Source organism: Chelon labrosus (assembly GCF_963514085.1).
Source record: "Chelon labrosus genome assembly, chromosome: 22".
Lineage (NCBI taxonomy): Eukaryota > Metazoa > Chordata > Actinopteri > Mugiliformes > Mugilidae > Chelon > Chelon labrosus.
Window position 1 is genome coordinate 13,334,601 of NC_140355.1, and position 18,261 is coordinate 13,352,861.

Sequence of the window (18,261 nt, forward strand, 5' to 3'; positions counted from 1 at the left end):
TGCTAACATTTTGAATAACCATGACGTCAAGTGTTCAGCCAGGAGCAAGCGTCGTCTGCATTTTGCTGATAATAACGGACAGTGGGTAATCTTTCACACATTATAACACACGTTAAAAAGTGGCTCATTCCGGTTCGCACATTCGAACGAGCGCAAAATATTTATACGACGAGACGTCTACTCGGAATTAACTCGCATTTCGTCTGGATGGTAAATCTTCCACGTACTGTTTGCATGAACTCGTTTAACGTCTAGATAAAAAGTGAATTTTAAAAGCGAACCACAAGCTTTGAGGTTGCACCTGAGATGACACAAAAAAGAGACACATGTCCACACCACGTAAGCAGCTTACACGTTTCATCATTGTCTCCCATAGCTGCTGGAAGTTTGTGACTTGTTTTCAATCACTGCACAGGAGATAAACTGCACACACTAACCTCTGCTCAGAGTAAAACGTGTGTGCGGAACTGAAATGCCCAAGGCAGTGACTTAATACACCAGCCTTATTGTGGCCTTAAATCCAAAGAGATATTGTCTTAATCTCAAATTAGTCTTTGACAATTATTGTGTATTTGGCAGCCTCCTAAAGTGACAATATACTTCCAGCCCGGGCATGTTTTTTCTCCAAACGCTGTTGGCTTCAAATACAATATATCGGGTCATATTACAGGAAGAAGAGTGACATTATTAATGGGACTGTTTGAGTCTGCCATTTATAACAGTTTATTACTGACAACCATGTAAATTCTGATTTATACATTATATATGAAGGCAATATGATCCAATATCAAACAAGCCTGAGGTGGGTTTTGTGGACAAAGTCATTACTCCATTATGCTTATTAGATATTTAACATGATAATACACACAGTTTGCAATAGTGCTTTTACCTGTGCTAAAAATAAGTGCTAAAATATAAATTAATGTCATTTGTTCCAACGCATTTGGCACCTCATGCTCTGAGGAAATCTTACAACTCATTCAGACCTGACAGCTGTGTGTAAAATAATCTGTATATGAGAAAGAAGATAAATAACGCAGCCGGATTATTTTACAGGCCGCAGATGGAGAAAGAAGCCCAAACTATTGATTGAAGTAACAGAATGTTTGCAGTTGTGCTATTGTTTAATGACAACAAAATAAAGATTGAACGGTTTTCTGATTATGTCCTATTTAGCATTTACGATATACATGTTGCTGGGGTGGCTGTATTTGAACTCTTTCTAAATACTGAATATCTGCCGTGCAAATAATATTTTATTAAGTAAAGATTAATGTTTGGATGCAGTTGTGGGTTTAAATGCAGAAGATACCACTGATCCATTTCAATCTGAGTGTTGCAAGAGCATGTGCACAGCACTGATGATGTGTGAGTGCATGTACTCGTCTTTACAGTAGACCGTCCTGCCTGTCTTTACTGTACAGCGTGCGTACAGTGGCGACGCCAGGGTGTAAACACAGCTACACTTGCTTTTAGATGTCAATACACGTGTAGCGAGTCCACGCTACTTCCTCAAATCGCCACCATCATACGCACGACTCCCTAAAGATGCCACGTTACAAACACAAAACCGACCAAATAAATAAATAAATAAATAAATAAATAAAAAAATCAGACCGCCCGTCAATGCAGTCAAGCAAGTGCACATCGGTGAGCGATGTTTGTTTGCGCTGCACTACTCCGGTGTACATGTGAGAACAGAGGGCGATGTTCTCCTTTCTCTCTCGCGGCAATGTAAACAAACATGTCTACGCCGCTGGGACATTTGTTGCATGCAGCTCTCCTCCTCCTCCTCCTCCTCCACCACCACCACCACCTCCTACTCCTCCAGCAGCAGCAGCAGCAGCAGCGACATAAACAATGTGCGAATGACAAACAGAAAGGACCACGCATCCACGTTTTCCCCACAGGATGAAGAAGAAGGGGGAGAAAAAAAAAAAAAAAAAAAAAAAAACGTAGCCCCGGGTCTCTTGCGCAAGAACTATTGGCGAATTCCTATCAAAACAGGAAGCTCGCAAGGGTCCGAAACGGCTACCAACACCAGAGGACCACTCACTTTTATCCTCCAGCACCCCTAACCCTGCCAGGCGTCTAAACATTTGACTGTTGCATGACGAGAATGACACAAAAATCCAGTTTACCTGCTTCCCTCGGTAGAAGAGGCGCTGCTGCTGCGGGCTTACATTGAAGATGTCTTGTATTTTCAACCGTAAAGACTCAATTTTGGTCAATCTAGAAAGATCCTCAACGGTTCGCGTCTCCTTCCCGTCTATGGTACGAACCTGGATCCACATCGTTGCGCCGCCCTGTTACGCCTCAAATAAATAGCAGATAAACCAGCGGGGTTTTTTGGGGCTTTTTTTTTTTAGTGCGGCTACTATTTTTGTTTTTTTTCCAGGGTCAAATGAGACTGAAATGAACAATTTTCAGGGCTCCATTGCCGTTTTCCTCTGCAGAGGTAACGTCGGAGTGGCTCGCGCAGGAGGTGTCTCACATGAGGTCGCGGCGCCAAGCAAATCTCGCGAAGTAACGTTAAGCGAGGACAGTGTGCAGTTAAAGGCACAGCACTCCCTTTACAGTAGAAAATAATAAGACCATGAACCAGGCACGAATTTGCTTGTTATAGGTCCCAAAAGTCGAGTTAGACCTCTTTACCACTGTTTTCTGTAGCAGACTTTAATGAGTTGGGATTTATGATATAGTGGTCCACTAGCAGTCCGGTGACAGTAGCTACACACTTCCTAGCAATCTTTGACTATGTCTGGGGGTCGAGGCATGGAGGCCGGCAGTTTATATAGGCCTATGTCATATGTATTCTTCCTGTCATTACAAAAAAAAACACCCATGCATATTATTACCCCAATCACTGGCTGAGCTCCTCTTGCAAGGCCCTACTAACAGTTCCAAAATCTTGAATGGTCACTCAATCTGTGAGCATCAGACATGCAAACTCATTGTCCTCTTTTTAGTCTCTTCTTCAGACTTGCTGTTATCGCATGGCTTATTCTTAACAGGTGATAACTATTTGAATGATTTTATATTGTTGCTTTTATTGTAAAGCTTAAAGGACAATATATCCAGCTGTATCTCAGCACTGTGCACCACTTAATAATAGTCTTTTCACACATCTGGGGGACAAGGCATGGGGAACAGTTTCTTGTTACTTGTTCTGCATGGTGCCTATATCTCCCAAAATCTCAACTGGTCCCTAAAGGGAACGGGGCCTTTGCTGTTCAGGCTCTTTTCAGTCACTCTTTAAGAATTATTTTTTATCACAGAGCTTATTCTTAACAGGTAGCATTTGATTAAACTATTTGAATTATTTTGCCTTGTTACATTTATGTCTGGTGTTTTATTCTGTATCTATTGTAAAGCACTTTTAGGACCACTCCTGGAAGATTTTTTGTTCCCACAGCTGTCTTCAACATCAGGACCAACTACTCCATCTTATCTTATCTTTTCCAACTTTGTTTTGAAAGATACTAAACAATTTTTTTTTATTATTATTAAATCCGGACCCTCACGTTAGTTAAATGCCTTATGGGTTCAGTTGTGGAAGTGGTTTAAAGGTACTCTGCAGTTTATAGATTACACTCCTCTATTCTACTTTTTACATTTATACTTTTAAACACCTGATAATACCTGTTTTCTATTAAGATTTTGAATGCAGGGCTCGTGGAAGCTTGTTACTGCCTCAGAGAAAGTTCTCAATATTTGCTCCCTCCCTGTGTCTGGTTAACCTGGAGCCATGGGGCACAATGACTGATTTGTATAGTGTACTGTATGTTACAGGATTATCCCACTAGACCAATTCTCTTGTTTTCCCAGAAAGACAAGTGCAGCACAATCAAAGTGCAGTTCCTGGAGCTCTAACAAGAAGCTAGTTCCTTAGATTTTTAAAAATCTTTACACTGGCTTACAGTTAGAATTGATTTTAAATTCTCGCCGACTGTTTACAAATCACTTAATAGCCTATGGGGTCAAGAAATATGCTCTATCTATAGCCTATGTATGAAAAATAGACCTAATAGGCACTGAAGATCTTTAAAGGAAGACGTCAACTAATTGTACCTAAAGCCATAATTAAACAATGCTTCTACACTATCTCCAAGGCAGAGGAGAAAAAAAAGGCAGACTATTTATGTATTATTAAATTTGGTTAACTGGAGAAATGAGTATACAGTATCTTTAGTTTTATGCTGTTTATTTTGGACTTGTGGTCTTCCATAAATGACACACTGTATGGGGTTTCAAGCCTTTTTCACACGAGATAACCCACAGGGAGGGTTGCCTATCCCAGCTGTCAGTGGGCGAGAGGCGGGGTACACCCTGGACAGGTCGCCAGTCTACCGCAGGGCCAACACAGATAGCCAATTTAGAATCACCAATTAACCTAATGAGCATGTCTTTGCTCCACGCAGAAAGGCCCCAGATGGAATCGTACCTTCTTGCTGTGAGCCATCAGTGCTAACCACCACACCACTGTGCCGCCCCACACTGTTACCACATAACATTAATTATAATCCAGCAATATGTATCTAAGAGTCCTTCAAAAACACACAATAGAAGTCATCCTCCCAGAGTCCCCTATTATTGGCCAGGCTATGTCTGTGTGCCTCAGGGCACTACACATCAGTGCAATGCACATCATTTTATATTATTTTATTTCTTATCATTTTATACCAAAATGAGGCCTATACCGGAATGAGATACCCTTGCCTCACAGCTGAAATCACTGTAAAGCACGGGCCCCTAGTGGCATAATTGCTTAATTAACAATAGTCCCAGCTGGAGACCTCCTCAGTGTCTCACATACACCTATAATCGTCTGTACAGGATCTACTTCCTCTCCTGAAGCTGCAGGTTCAGTCCTTTCCTTATGTGACTTTTAAACATAGCAGCTGTATTTAGGAATGGTGCTAAATAAATTCAGGGGCACTGTTTTGACGTTTCAAGCAAGAATCCCCCTGCACAAACCCCGCCTCAACCTTAGGCCTACATATAGTACTGGAGTAGTCCAAAACATTAGTCAGGAAACTTTTATGCCCTGGGTAAAGTCTGGCAGGACATTGGTTCGCTTTAGGGAATTTCCAAATCCTGTCTTGTTCTATTATTAACATACACACTCGCCCCATTGTATAGCTGTAATCGGATCAAGCAGGTGGTGGAGCTATTTATGGTGCGCTGAGGAGCTGAGGTTAAGGGCTACCTGGCAAATAAAAGTAAGATCAAACACCTGAGAGGCTAAACGAAGGGATAAAATCCCTCAGCGTATTCAGCATTGATGTATGACGTCTATTAGTGACTGGCGACATCTAGCGGTTAAAAGTGTGACGTCTGCGTCTCGGTGTCTTCCTTGTCTCCTGTAGTTCATTGAAAACAGCCTTAGCGCTCAAGTTATGAATGAATGAATGATTAAATAAATACTCTGTTGTTGTTGACTCATTGTTGTGCACAGTAGCCTTGCCAATATGTGTATTTTTTTTTTTTTTTAAATAAAAAAATTAAACAAATGGCAACTGTCTCTGTTTAACCGCCTTTCTGTGACAACGCCTGCCCTGAATAATATAACGTAAAGGGTGCGTGTGTCGGCATTCGCTTCTAAAATCAAAACAATCCAGTGTGACACGGAACCAGCTAGCTACCCTACGTCAGGCTGCGCACATTTGCATCGGGTGCACGCAGGGTGGAAGTGGACGGTTCAGTAGTCTTCAAGCAACCCCAGGGTGCTCGGTTACAAGCCTTTTTGTAACTCCACAGCGTTCAGAATATACCCAACACATGGTGCAAACGTGTCTCTGGAGCGAACGTATGAATTTATACGTCTCATAAAGTAGATGTCAACTTTAAAAACCTAGCTCGTTAGCGGAATAGCTAGTGATAATGAACTGTTATGCTTTGTCAGACAATCAGCTACTGTTACTTCTAATGCTCCATTAGCCATCTTGCTGTCACTGACATCATTCCGTGCGATGACGACATGCTATCCCTACATAACTTTTTATCTGCCGGACATTTAATTGCTACATTTTTCTTTTACTATGGAAAGCGAACGCAGCAATTGCAGGCCCCAGGTTGGAGACAATAGCAAGCTAACCCAGCTAGCAAGCTGTCGTAGCTGCTAAGCCTGCTAAAAGCTTCATGCGTGTGTGTGTGTGGAGCCGCACTGAAAACGTCGAGGTATGTTGTTGAGCAAACCGAATTGTGTCTGTGGACAGTTTGTTGTGCACTTAGTTAGCACGTGGTCGTGGTACGAGAAGTGATAAAGAAGTGTCCCCCCAGGAGAAAGCAAAACAAACTTTGTTTTGTCACTGTTATTTTAACTAGCGTTAGCTAGCGGGCTAGTAGCTAACTTAATGCTAGCTCATCATTGATCCAGGGAAAAAGAAAAGTTTGCAAAGATCGTGCAGTTAAACAAAGTGGGGTAATTTGTTAGTAGTGTAGACCCAATCATACGAGGTAAACAGTCCCATTTTTCATCTAGTGTCTGCATTAATATGACCTCATTTCATGGCAGGAATTACAATGAAAACAAACGAGGCTAGCGATGTTAGGTAAGAACAACTCAACTCAATGTTGTCATGTATTTTGGATCTCGCAACATAGATGCTTAGTCAGCAATGTTTATTTATCCTAGATTTCAATCACGGCTCGTTTGTTTAATATATCAAAGTTCGCCATACATGACACCTGTTACCCACTTCAGGTGCCTGTGCCATGGATCAGGAGGATGTGACAGACCAAATCACTGCAGCCTGTAGCCAGTTGTTGTTCCGCAACCAAGACTTGACCGTGACTGACCACGCACCCCCACTGCCTAGCTCTGGCATCATGTCTTCACAATCCAAATGGATGAGCAACAGAGCTGAAGACGCTGACCAGGTCATAACTGTGGATGGGCTGAGTAATGGCGCCAATGAAGTTGCGTTACTCTGTCCTGGAGATAGTGGAGATGTTCCCGCTGAGGGTGACAACCTTGCTCTGAGCACTGATGGCATGTCAGAGTTTTCTAACAGTGACTTATCACTGCCTGAAGTTTGCATCTCCACCAACAGCAATAGCTTCGAGGAGGACATGAACTATGAGGTCCAGCAAGCGTATAGGATATTCACTGGCTTTCTCCTGGACAAGCACAAAGGGATCACCAGCCCGTTCCTCCAGCCGGTCGGGCACCAGGAGGCCCACCATGGCATTGGCGGAGTTAAGGGCAGGGGTCAGTCACAGCTCAGGCAGTCGATGTGTTTGCGGAGGATGGAGGAGAAGTTTATCGGCCAGGAATATGAAACCATAACAGAGTTTGTAGCGGACTTCAGGCTGATGTTGGAGAACTGCTATCGCTACCACGGGGTGGACCACTGGATTTCCAAACAGGCTCAAAAGCTGGAAATCATGCTGGAGCAGAAGCTTACATTGCTGTCCAGGTATAAGTCATCTAATTACACTGTTGTTGTTTCCATCCTATTGTTATTATTAATCTTGATGATAAATTATAATCCCACAACCATATATTTATCAAAAATCTGTTTGGTTTTTTTGTCTTCTCATCATCTGTCAAACAAGGACACTGCGAGAGAAGACAGCCTTAGCAGTGACCTCTAAAGGACGTTTCGGTGCAGAGGAGGAACGGGCCTCAGGGGGCACTTCTACGCGGAGGAGGCTGGCTCCTCGTAGCCTCGCTACCATCACTGTCGGTGGGCATGAGTCTGTCATGGTACAGACCCTACGGCTGGAAGAGCAGCAAAGGGCCAAGGAGGAGAAGAGGTAAGAATTTGAAAGAGAAGATTAAAATGTTGTTGCATGTTGACAAAAACCACAACTGTACCCTGCCTTTTCAGGCAACGTGAGCTTGAGAAGAAGGAGGCAGAAGAAATGTCAGCCAAGGAGGTGGAAGAGTGGGAGCAGAGCTTGTTGTCACAGGCTTCTCCCCACACCGTCGACACCCTGTGGGAACTCCCAGCTATAGGACACTTTCTCTGCCTGGCTCAGACTGCACTTAACCTTCCTGAGATTGTATTTTTCGAGCTGGAACGTTGTCTGCTGATGCCCCGCTGCAGCCTGCTCCTCTCCAAAATTATGTCTTCCCTGCTGTCACCTCCACAGCGGAGGGCGACTCTACACCGCCGGCCGGCCCTGCCTTACCGTCGCTGGGAGTCAGAATTAAGGCAGCGAGTCATGGGCTGGTATCGATCTGTTGGTGCCTCCCATAATCAGCCAGGTCGGGCTGAGCAGTTTGGACTTTGCCACCAGTTTTTCAGCACCCTGGGGGAGGTGAGTCCTTTAGAGGAGAAACCTTTTCACTTGTTGCCCTTCTACCAGCGAGTGTGGCTTCTGAAGGGGCTGTGTGATCACGTGTATGAGACGCAGAAGGATGTACAGGACGCTGTGCTGGCTCAGCCCATCCATGAATGTAGGGAATCCATTTTGGGTTATGACAGTAAAGAGAACGCCTATATACATTTCCCACATTTCTGTGGGGCAGACTTGAGAATATATTGCCAGAGCCCCAGCACACCCCCTGCATTCCCTTTCCCTTCTGTGTGGGTTAAAAAGGTTGAAAATGAGCCAGGGACAGAGGGTGAAGAGTCGGATGGAATAAAGGATGAGGGGGATCAAAAAGACCGTGTGTGTTATGGACTCCACATGGACACAGGAGAGTCTGTTGATTTTGGAAAAAGGAGAACAGAAACACCTGGAGTTTTCAACAAGCAAAATGGGAAAGGGGATGAAGAGAAAAAAACATTTAAATCGTGGTCTCTAATTAAGGAAGAGATGTCTGAATCAGGGTCCTCTGATGAAGACTCTAAACTGGACCTGAAAATGCACACTAACCCCTTATCCCTCACACACTTTAGTCCAATTAAAGGAGGTGGTGTGAAAATGAATTTAAAGGAAGAGACTTTACATGTGGAGCACCAATCCAAGTGGCTCATGATAAAGCAGGAGCAAGAGCAGGAGCAGGGATTGTCACTGGGTTCAATGCGCACCATTAAAGCAGAGACACAGGATCCCTGTCTGAATGTAGGGGAGCACAGCTACACAGGCAGATCGCCTGCTCGCTCAGTGAATTTGGCCTCCCCAACCAAGCCTCTCATGCTCAAAATGGAGGGAGTACCTCCCAGTCAGGAAAACCAAATATCTTCCTGTTTGGAATGTTGTAAAAGCAAAGCTAGTCACCTTAAGTCGGAGGAGTACAAATGCTGCTGTGGTACATTGGCAACGCCGTTGTCCTCTGAGAGCACTCAAAACTCAAGTGAAGAAAGGGTGAATGACAAAATCTGGACTAAAAAAAAAAAGCGGAAGAAAAATCGAGGGAGGGAACAGCTGCTGAGCATGAAAAGAGGGCACAAGCAGCTGCAGCATGTGGACGGGATGTCCCCAGAAGAGGCTGCTAATTCTCCAAAAGTTGCCACAGCTATGAAGAGAAAAGACAAGAAGAAAAAACACAAAGCAGGTGAGGAAAAGCAGCATTGATGTCAGCCCGGTGATTTCTTTTGGCATCAAGCTCATTGAAGTGTATGTTGCTATGAAAAATAATAACTTGATTACTAACTGTTAATTTGTTGACAGGAAAAAAGCCTGAATCTTCAAAGAACATCAACGATGAGCTTCCACTTGAGCCTTCATTTAAGGTAGGCACACTCACATTTTTTGTTCTTTTCTTTACCGGGTTTGAATCCAGGCGGACAGGGTGTTCTGTGTGGAGTTTGCATGTTCTCCCTTTGTCTGCGTGGGTTCTCTCTCCGGGTACTCCGGCTTCCCCCCACAGTCCAAAGACACGCTCGTTAGGTTAATTGGTGTGTGTTTTCTCCTATGTAGTTGGTTTGCACCAGTCTTGAGGAATTGCGAGAGCTGATAAGCAAGACAGAAGATGAACTTGATGATCTGGAGAGCGCAAAAAAGCGATTGGTATGTGACAGCTACCGTCACGATGATTACTGAAATGTGCCGTTATTTTAATGTTGTGGACTTGACTGATGTTTCCATCTCATGTTTGAACTGGCAGGGTCGATGGTATTATAGGAGAGAAGCAGTGAAAGACCTCCATAGCACTCTAATTAGACTACTGAATGAACTCTCACCCTGGGAACCCAAACTTGTTAAGGCCTATCAAAGGAACAGGTTGGACATTTAAACAGCAATTTGATAGAACTTTAATTCATTTCATTTTTAATATCTCTTCAGGTAAAGTTTTTGCTCATTTGACCAGTGTAGAGCATTATGACCTCATCTTTGATTTGGCATTTCTTTGTAATGTATCATCATAACTGAAATCAGAAAGAAATCCTTTCTACTATTTCTTGTATTATAGGCTTCGTTTGAAGAAGGAATTTGATGACTTCAAGAAACACCCAGAGTACAATAACTTTGTACGTGAGGAGTGCATTTCATCATCGTCATCAGACGATGAAGAGAGGGATTACGGAAAGGAAATGTGTTCACTCTCTGATCATTATGGAAGATCGGAAGAGGAAGACCTGGAACATATGGTTCCTAGAGGCCTTTGGAGAGGAGGTGAAGTAATTAAACTTGAAACATTCAAACTGTGTCTATTGAACATGTATAGGAAGTAGTTTAGCTAATAATTATTGCATTTCTAATAGTCAATTCCGTTGCGTTCTTAGCAAGCACCAGGGAGTCTGTGGCTGAGTCTCCTGGAGAAAAAAACGTGACCTGCAGACCTCCAAACCACCTTAAACATCCTCTGACCAGCTCAGAGAAAGGCATCATTCAGCTGCCAGGACTTCAGACTGTGAGCGTTAGCGAGTCTCTGCCACAGTCTAGATCTGAACAGACCCCAACAAATCAATCCAGGGATTCAACAGGGATAGCGAGACTATCAACCAATATTTCAGTGTCACCCAGATCCCCCATCCTCCACCCCACCAGTGGACTACCTAAGGGCTACACGCCCATTCCCACCCTGCTGGCAAAGAGTGTGGGAAACAAAGTGACCTTAATGAAACGACCTGCTGATTTTCAAAGTGTTAACAATGTAGATGGACAGAGCAAAGGGTCTTTGGTCGCCATTGCAGTGGCTAACACAAAACTTTCAAAAGCACAAAGTTCTCCATCCCAGCTTGACTGCCCACAAATCCAGGCACAAGGACCAGAGCGAACAAATGTACTTGTACAACCAGGAATGGCCACTGTTACGGCAGCTCTTCCTAAATCACCCCAGGCCATGCCAACCCAGACTGTACCAAAAAATCCTGTCCAGGTTGTGTACAAAGTACCTGAGGGACTGGGCCTTGTAAGGAAAGATAGCAGCAGCGGCAGCAGCACCAGCCCAGTCAAGATCTCTGTTCATCCTGTCGTGGACCAGAACACTGGGGAAAAGATCATGCAGCAAGTGGTAATCCTTCCCTCTAACCTTCTCATTAACAAAAGTGAAGCAAAGGCATTCTCTTTACACCAGCAGGAGGCTAAAGGCATTCAGGTTGCTGTTCCAAAAGTGGCCAGCTCTCTGTGTATGTCCACTGATGTGCCTGGGTTCAGCATTCCTGAAAACAGAATTCCTGTTCAACATGTGGCTCCCCTAAAAGATGCCAGGAGGGAGAGGACTTCTTCACCATCTGTTTCCCCTTGTTTGCAACAAGTGTCTGTCAACACAGCGGGGTTTAAGGGGACACCAGTATGCAGCGTCCAAGCTAGCACATCACAAGCAGTCACATCAAACCCTTCATCTGTCACAACACTTTCCAGTGCAATTTCTACTGAGTCTGTTAAATCTACAGATCCTAAGCAGGAGCTTAAGACTGTGTGTATCCGTGACTCACAGTCCATCCTGGTAACAACTAGAGGAGGCAACACAGGTATTGTCAAAGTCCAGACGTCCTCAGATCAGAACGCACTGGGGTGTTTTCCGACCAGTCCAGTCATCACTATCTCACCTCAGTTTAAAGCCTTCCTTGTATCCAAGACATCGGCAACTCTGTCTCCTGCTGCTCCCTCTCAGACTTCCCCTTCCACTGTTGCAGCAATGACAAGTATTGCAGTGGCCCAACCTCAGAAGCAAATTCCTGCAGCATTAAAGCCCCCTTCAACTGTTACAAATCCCATTCTCACTTCAGTCACTGGTAGCATTCCCGTAACAGGCCCCGGAAGCCAGACTTCAGACACTACAGTTGCTTTAAGTCAAGGCTCCTATACCTCTGTTGGTTCTTCAGTTGCAACAAAGGTTTCCCAACTAGTGAAGACACCTACTACTGCTGGGTCTCCAGTTCAAGCTTCAGTTTTAGAAAATACTGTTGTAGTCCCATCAGTGAGTAGTTCTGGAGTTCCTCAAGTTCTCAAACAAGAGTTCATCAACAAGACTGGTATGAAACGAGCCAGTACTGATGAGAGATCCCCAGTTGCTAAATTCATCCTCGTTACTCCACCTTCTTCTTCAGCCTCCAATGTAGCTTTGCCCAAAGGCGCGCCCTCATCCACAAAATCAGTTCCGAGTTCAAGAGTGGTGTTCATCAGCCAGCCCACTGCGACATCAACTACCACCTTCATGGGAAGTATTCCAAAGCAGGCGATGGCAGCTAGTGCAAGTGGACAGGTGCTGACCACATCAATATCAAGTGACACTCTGAAAATGGGATTAAGAGCAAAGAACATCACCCTTCCTTCAGGTGGGTTTATTGTAGGTGATCTTTTTCTGGAAATCTTTTAGTGGTTTTCCGTAGTTGTAATTTGATTCATGCACTTGTTAGCAATTTACTGTGAATACACTACTTATAACTCATAATGGTGAATATTAGAACATAATTGTAAACATTTAACTCATCTCTTTTCTAAATATTGTACGAAAACCGATTCCTTAAAATATCAGTTTAATCGATTCATTGCCAAAATTGAGCAATTGAATGAAATATCTTTCTTATATGTCACCAGGACTTCGAATCCAGTTGTCAGGGAAGACAACTACTATTGGACAGACGATCGGTGCCCTGTCACATTCTCCTTCTAAGGGCACACCAGTGTCTGTCTCAGGATGTCGAGACACCACCGCCTCTGGACTGGCCCCAGTAACAAGTTCAATTGCCATCACAAGTTCTCTTCAGCTTGCTCCTCACACGTCTCTGACCACCAGCTCTCAGCTCCTGGGTATCACTTCCTTTGCCCAGATGAGTTGTTCTACATCCACATCAACATTTGCCACTCTGCCTGCAGGAAATATAATCAAGCGGGGCCTAGGTGTGCCCACAAGTATACTGTCCAACAGCTCTCACGCTCAGGTAACCACTACCATGGAGAGCAGCCCAGACCAAACCCTTACATCCACTCGTGACTGCCAGTCCTCGTCTATCCAAAGTGGCATTGGTGAGGAAACCACTTCCTTCTTATCTTCCTCTCAACTTGCTTGCAATAAGACACAAACTCCCCTCTCTGCACCAGCCACCTGTACCCCATTTACCACCTCTGCTACACAGTCTGGCACAGTCCAGCAGAGGATAGTAATCAACACCTCTACACCGCTTGCTGCTGGCACACAGATCCTCCTTAACAATGCACGCTTTGTGGTCCCACCCCAGGGTTTGGGTCCAGGCAGTCACGTCCTTATCATCTCTAGTCCTGCACCACAACAAGTGCCTACTGCCAGTGTTAACAGCACTGGAGAATCAGTACCTCCCCAAGGGGCAAGCCATGCCATTGTGTCTCCTCGGGTACCAGTTTTACCCCAGTCCCCAGTGAGGCTGCCTGGGGTGCCAGCCGTAAGTTCTTCTTTTGTATCATGCCCACCTGCTGCTGGTCCATCGTTGCTAGCAACCCCTTCTAATGTCATGCCAGTCAGACTGGCAGGAACACCTGGCCTAGGCTCAACATTGTTAACCAGTAAAACAAATGTAGTGTCAGCTCTTCCTAGGTTTCCAACTCCACAGGCTGGTAACTTTGCATTGCCTCCATTAGGTCCATCCACTCTAGTCTCTTCTCCACGGTTACCCAGTGTACCAGCTCTAGTTTCCCCACTTGTAACCAGTGCCCCTGGTCTTGGTTCAGCACTGGCTACAATCACCTTGGCTACCAGTACACCAGCACAAGCTGTATGTTCGCCTGCCATTTCACCTGCAGTAGCACCTCCCTTACCCAGATTATCAGGGCCTCTATCATCCTTGCCTGTATTACCCAGCCCATCAGATGTTGTCCTCCCTAGCCCCGTCATACCAGTTTCTTCACCTTTCTCCTCAGCTGCAGCTCCTATTGTAGCAGACAACACAGCTTTGCATTGTTCACTTCCTGCACAACAGATGGTTGCAGTGACATCTCTGAGCCCTGGCATACGACCTAAACAGACAGCAGTTAGATTTACAACACCCTCAGCTGCACAACCCCAGGCTTTAGTGTATACTGGATTAGGCAACGCATCTATCAAAAATACAGTAGCAGTCATGCAGCCAGTGCCTGCTTGTGCACGGACACAAGTATTGCCAACAGTGGCAGTCCCACCAATTATTAGTCCAGTGTCTAGGATGCAGACACTGCCCATTGCTACGGTTCCACCAATCGGAAGCACTGTCAACACCTTTGAAACCACACCTGTGGCAACGGCACCGCCAACCAGCCCCACCGTAACGGCCATGCCAGCTCAGCCAATCACACCACTGAAGACAAACAACACCATACACCCTCCTGTCTTACTGACCAATCAAGCACTTGGAAAACACACTCTTCAGACCTCCACCTTGGGTATGCATACCAACATAACATCCAAGCTTCTCATTAGTCCTGATGGTGCTGTTTTGGGTACTGCTCCGTGCCAGGTCAATCCAGCACAACTGACTGCCTTTCCCAAACCTCTGGATGCACTTGTGATTTCCTCCAACAGTTCCACTGGAGCACTACAAACACATGATTCCTCTTTACAGCATTCACGGGCAGACACAAAGTGAACCAGTTAAATGAGACGGTGTCAGCTATGTCAGGGCTCAGACACCACTTTTTAGCTGCATAGTTTTTGAAGGTTTCATATCTGTTACGTGTAGTAGTACTGGCAAAACTTAAAGAACTGCTTTTCCATCTATAGTTTGATTCATAACTTAAACTTAGGAGGTTTGTAGTAGGTTTTACCCTATGGTTAGATCATTTTATAGATAAATTCAGTCTGACATTCTGAAAATGTGTACTGTGATTGGTTTCTCACGTGGAAACAAATGATAGATTCTTGACTTTCCTTGATTTGCTTCATGGCCAGTATTTACAACTGTTATAACAAATCAACACAGTGAGAGGGTAGATTTCACGTCAAACTTTTGCAAGATAAACGTTTTAGTCACTTTACATTTTGTTTCAAGAAGTATTAATTGGTTTACTACTCATCCTCGTTTCTGCTTGCTCTACTATATTTGTCATTTTGAAAAACAAAAAAACAACATGTCAACATCCAGTCTGACATGTCCTTTTTTTCAATCAATAACATTTTAATTTTTAGAAATATAAACTAATAGATGAATTTGTACTACATGTGGGCGCCCATGTAAATGTTTTGAAGTCACATTTATTTATTTTTATCATATAGATTTTTCAAAAAATATTTACTAGGTACATTTTCATTGAAGACTAGTGGACGCTACTGCATGGAAATAAACAGTGCGACTGTCCCGAAAGAGTGTCTTTGTGCTCATTCCTTACACACAGATATGTGATGTGAATTTCTTTAATGTTTATTCAAACCACCTACAGTACATAAATTGTGTTCATTCAGGTAAGTCATTTCACAAAGTGAGAGATACAGCAACTTCATCCGTGTCTATGTTAGAGTACAAAGTGTTCAGAGCTATAATGAACGTGAAATCCGATTATCACCAGGCAACAAATCGGGTCTAGAGTTTGTTTTTAAGTATTTTCCATTTGTCTTGAGACATCCTTCTTCAACAGAAGTCCTTCAGGGGGAATAGGGGGGAGGCAGCGGTCCCGAGGAAATCTTTTCATAGGCTGGAGGAGCGTTTGGAATCTGTAGAGAGTGGGATAAAAACATTTAAATGAAGCAGCTGTAGGTTATACGTTTTTGCTTTATGTCTGTCATGGTACACTAGTAAAAAGTTCCTCAACTTCCAACTAATACATCAAATGCAAAATTCAATTTTATACACATGGAATTCAGTAGAGTGTGCTGACCTGATCCGTCATCCGTTTTCCTGCACACTTGAATACACATATTTGCCTTGGGAATGAGAAATTTTAATACCCACTCCTAGTCTGGTGACATAATAATCTCTCCTTCAGGCATCCACTGCATCGGCTTCACGTGCTCTACACTGTATTCAGAACTCTGAGGCTTTGTACAAAACTAATTCCCTCTGTCTTGAGGGTCTGGTTGCACAGTTAAGAGTCTATTCATTTGGTAATTGTTGTATTTAATATAATATAAATTAAGAAGCCATAGAAAGATCTGTGTTTCATATGTGTCATTAAGTTACTAATAGAAGTCCAGTCACCAGTAGTCACAGGGTAGTTAACTATAACTCACCACAGATCGTAAGCTGCCGAAGTCAGTGAGAGCCATCTTGTTATCTGCTGAAGTTCCTGCCTCTGAGTACTGGCCTCCCATGTGACCTGGCAAACCTGATCTGGGGCTCTGTGGAGATGAGGGTGTGAGAAAACAAAAATGAGACCGCTCAAAGGGACAAAATAGAACATAATCTTGGAAAAAAGTTGGGAATTGCAAGTTTATGGCAAGTACAAAATGCGGAGGCATTAAACGTGATAATCTCACCCTGATTATTTTGTAGCCGCTCCTTTTCTTGAAGTACCAGCAGCCAAGGATGAGAAGTGCCGCAAGGATGACCACCAGCAGGGCTATGCCCACTGCCCTGTGATGCACAACACAATCACATCAGTTTTACAGCACTCACTACAATGTGGTTACAGCATATACAGTAGATTCAAGAAAGTCTAATCAAGCACAGTTTCATTTTTTGACCGGGGCAAACATACTCTTCAGCTCTGACGTTTCCTCGTCTTCCGCTGGCAAAATAAATGTTGAAGTCTCCACGAGGCATCCCGTCTGTACGATTACACTTCATCAAGCTGCAAGTCAAGAGGAAGTCATTTTATAGACGAGCAACTATAACACAGGGGCGCTCGAAGAGAGAAAGGCAGTCTTTAAGAAAATATTAAAACGGTTATTAAAGAAAGGAATTTTTGGATCATTGGATCACATTTAACCATTTTATGTATTGGAGCCATCACTGAACAGAGCATCAGATCAGGGAAGTTATCATTGATTTTGTTTACCTGTAACAACTTTGCATAGTCTATTTGGGCATTTAAAGTAATCTATAACAAAGTAAATGGATCGAAACATAAAGCAAGCCTAGGGATGTCTTGATAGACACAACACCAGATGCAACAGTAGATGCAAATAATCAATGATGCATGAAAAGTCAATCTGAAGTAAATTTTTGCTCAGTAACTAAATAAAGTACGCCTGTAACACGGGTACATCTGCTAGAGAAAAAGTACAACGCAAACAGACGATTATCTTACCGAAATGGATATTGGGATGGTAGAGAACAGTTCCTCTGGCTTGGAGAGCTTTCTCAAAAAGACTCAGAAAGACTGGTGGAAGGAGGTCCGTGTTATTTCACTCCTCGAACATCTCTTACCTCAGTGTGGCGAGAGAGCAGAGAGGGGCAGAAAAACCCTCATGACCGTCACGGGTTAGAGACTCATGGTTAAACCCATTGAAGCGGACTTAATAACCGTGAAACCCCCGCGGCCCTGAACGCAGCATCATTATCCACTCGTGAAACTCCACGGGCGTCAGCTGCTGGCCTTTCATAACAAAGTGTGTGCGTGTGTGTGATCAATACCATACATTTGAATACCCCAAGTGCCTCAGTAATATTATAAAATTATCGTTATGTAATTTAAGCAACTTAAATAGTACATAGTTTAACCTATGATAAGATTGCGTTGTTCTGAAAGCCTGACATGAAAAAAAAAAAGATATTAAAATGTAATATGATCTATATTATGTCAAAGTGGTAGTTTATTGTCTTTTCAAATTTCAAAATAAAGGTGAATTTCAGCTTCTGCTAAACAAATAAAACACATAATTAACGTTGCCAACTTGCTCAGCAGTTTGATAGCATTTAAATAAAACAAACTAAACAAGCAACACAACACTAACAAAACCTTATAGTCACCACATTAAAGATGGGCTGGAGCCTGAGTTTGCTTTTTCAGTCTTTTAAATATAAAGTTTGTGTTATTAGTACTTTTATAAATGTGAGGCAAGAGTTTGGTGGTGGTGCAAAATTGTTTTAAAAC

At 43.6% G+C, this 18,261-nt stretch overlaps 3 protein-coding genes across 3 annotated transcripts in view; 1 reads left to right on the forward strand and 2 right to left on the reverse strand.

Moving 5' to 3' along the window:
* The window catches only part of uhrf2 (ubiquitin like with PHD and ring finger domains 2), a 30,893-nt gene extending 27,858 nt beyond the window's left edge, over positions 1-3,035 (reverse strand). The window contains exon 1 of the mRNA XM_084572091.1: positions 2,142-3,035. Coding sequence (XP_084428217.1) covers positions 2,142-2,294 — 153 coding nt within the window. The 5' untranslated portion in view covers positions 2,295-3,035. The remainder of the gene's footprint in view (positions 1-2,141) is intronic.
* A 2,536-nt stretch (positions 3,036-5,571) lies between these two features.
* brd10 (bromodomain containing 10) lies at positions 5,572-15,593 on the forward strand. Its single transcript, XM_084572310.1, has 11 exons — positions 5,572-6,180; positions 6,518-6,554; positions 6,707-7,421; positions 7,561-7,761; positions 7,836-9,451; positions 9,568-9,629; positions 9,817-9,906; positions 10,004-10,119; positions 10,310-10,512; positions 10,623-12,620; positions 12,883-15,593. The coding sequence occupies exons 2-11, from the start codon at positions 6,548-6,550 to the stop codon at positions 14,877-14,879; spliced, it is 7,005 nt and encodes a 2,334-aa protein (XP_084428436.1). The 5' UTR covers positions 5,572-6,180; positions 6,518-6,547; the 3' UTR covers positions 14,880-15,593.
* Positions 15,594-15,710: 117 nt separating this feature from the next.
* mlana (melan-A) lies at positions 15,711-17,577 on the reverse strand. The gene is made up of 5 exons (XM_084572311.1): positions 17,476-17,577; positions 16,924-17,016; positions 16,703-16,799; positions 16,457-16,564; positions 15,711-15,940 (listed from the first exon to the last, which is right to left on the reverse strand). Exons 2-5 carry the CDS (start codon positions 17,010-17,012, stop codon positions 15,872-15,874), a joined length of 363 nt encoding a protein of 120 aa, XP_084428437.1. The 5' UTR covers positions 17,013-17,016; positions 17,476-17,577; the 3' UTR covers positions 15,711-15,871.
* Between the last annotated feature and the right edge of the window lie 684 nt (positions 17,578-18,261).

What these genes read in the sequence shown, in the direction of transcription:
- brd10 (XM_084572310.1), top strand. An exon ending in AAGCTTACATTGCTGTCCAG is followed by an intron (nt 7,422 to 7,560) that starts GTATAAGTCATC and finishes CTGTCAAACAAG; the next exon opens with GACACTGCGAGAGAAGACAG. An exon ending in TAGAGGCCTTTGGAGAGGAG is followed by an intron (nt 10,513 to 10,622) that starts GTGAAGTAATTA and finishes TTGCGTTCTTAG; the next exon opens with CAAGCACCAGGGAGTCTGTG.
- mlana (XM_084572311.1), bottom strand. Translation starts at nt 17,012, where the DNA reads ATGAAGTGTAATCGTACAGACGGGATGCCTCGTGGAGACTTCAACATT. An exon ending in GGAAACGTCAGAGCTGAAGA is followed by an intron (nt 16,800 to 16,923) that starts GTATGTTTGCCC and finishes TGTGCATCACAG; the next exon opens with GGCAGTGGGCATAGCCCTGC. An exon ending in TCGGCAGCTTACGATCTGTG is followed by an intron (nt 15,941 to 16,456) that starts GTGAGTTATAGT and finishes CACTCTCTACAG; the next exon opens with ATTCCAAACGCTCCTCCAGC.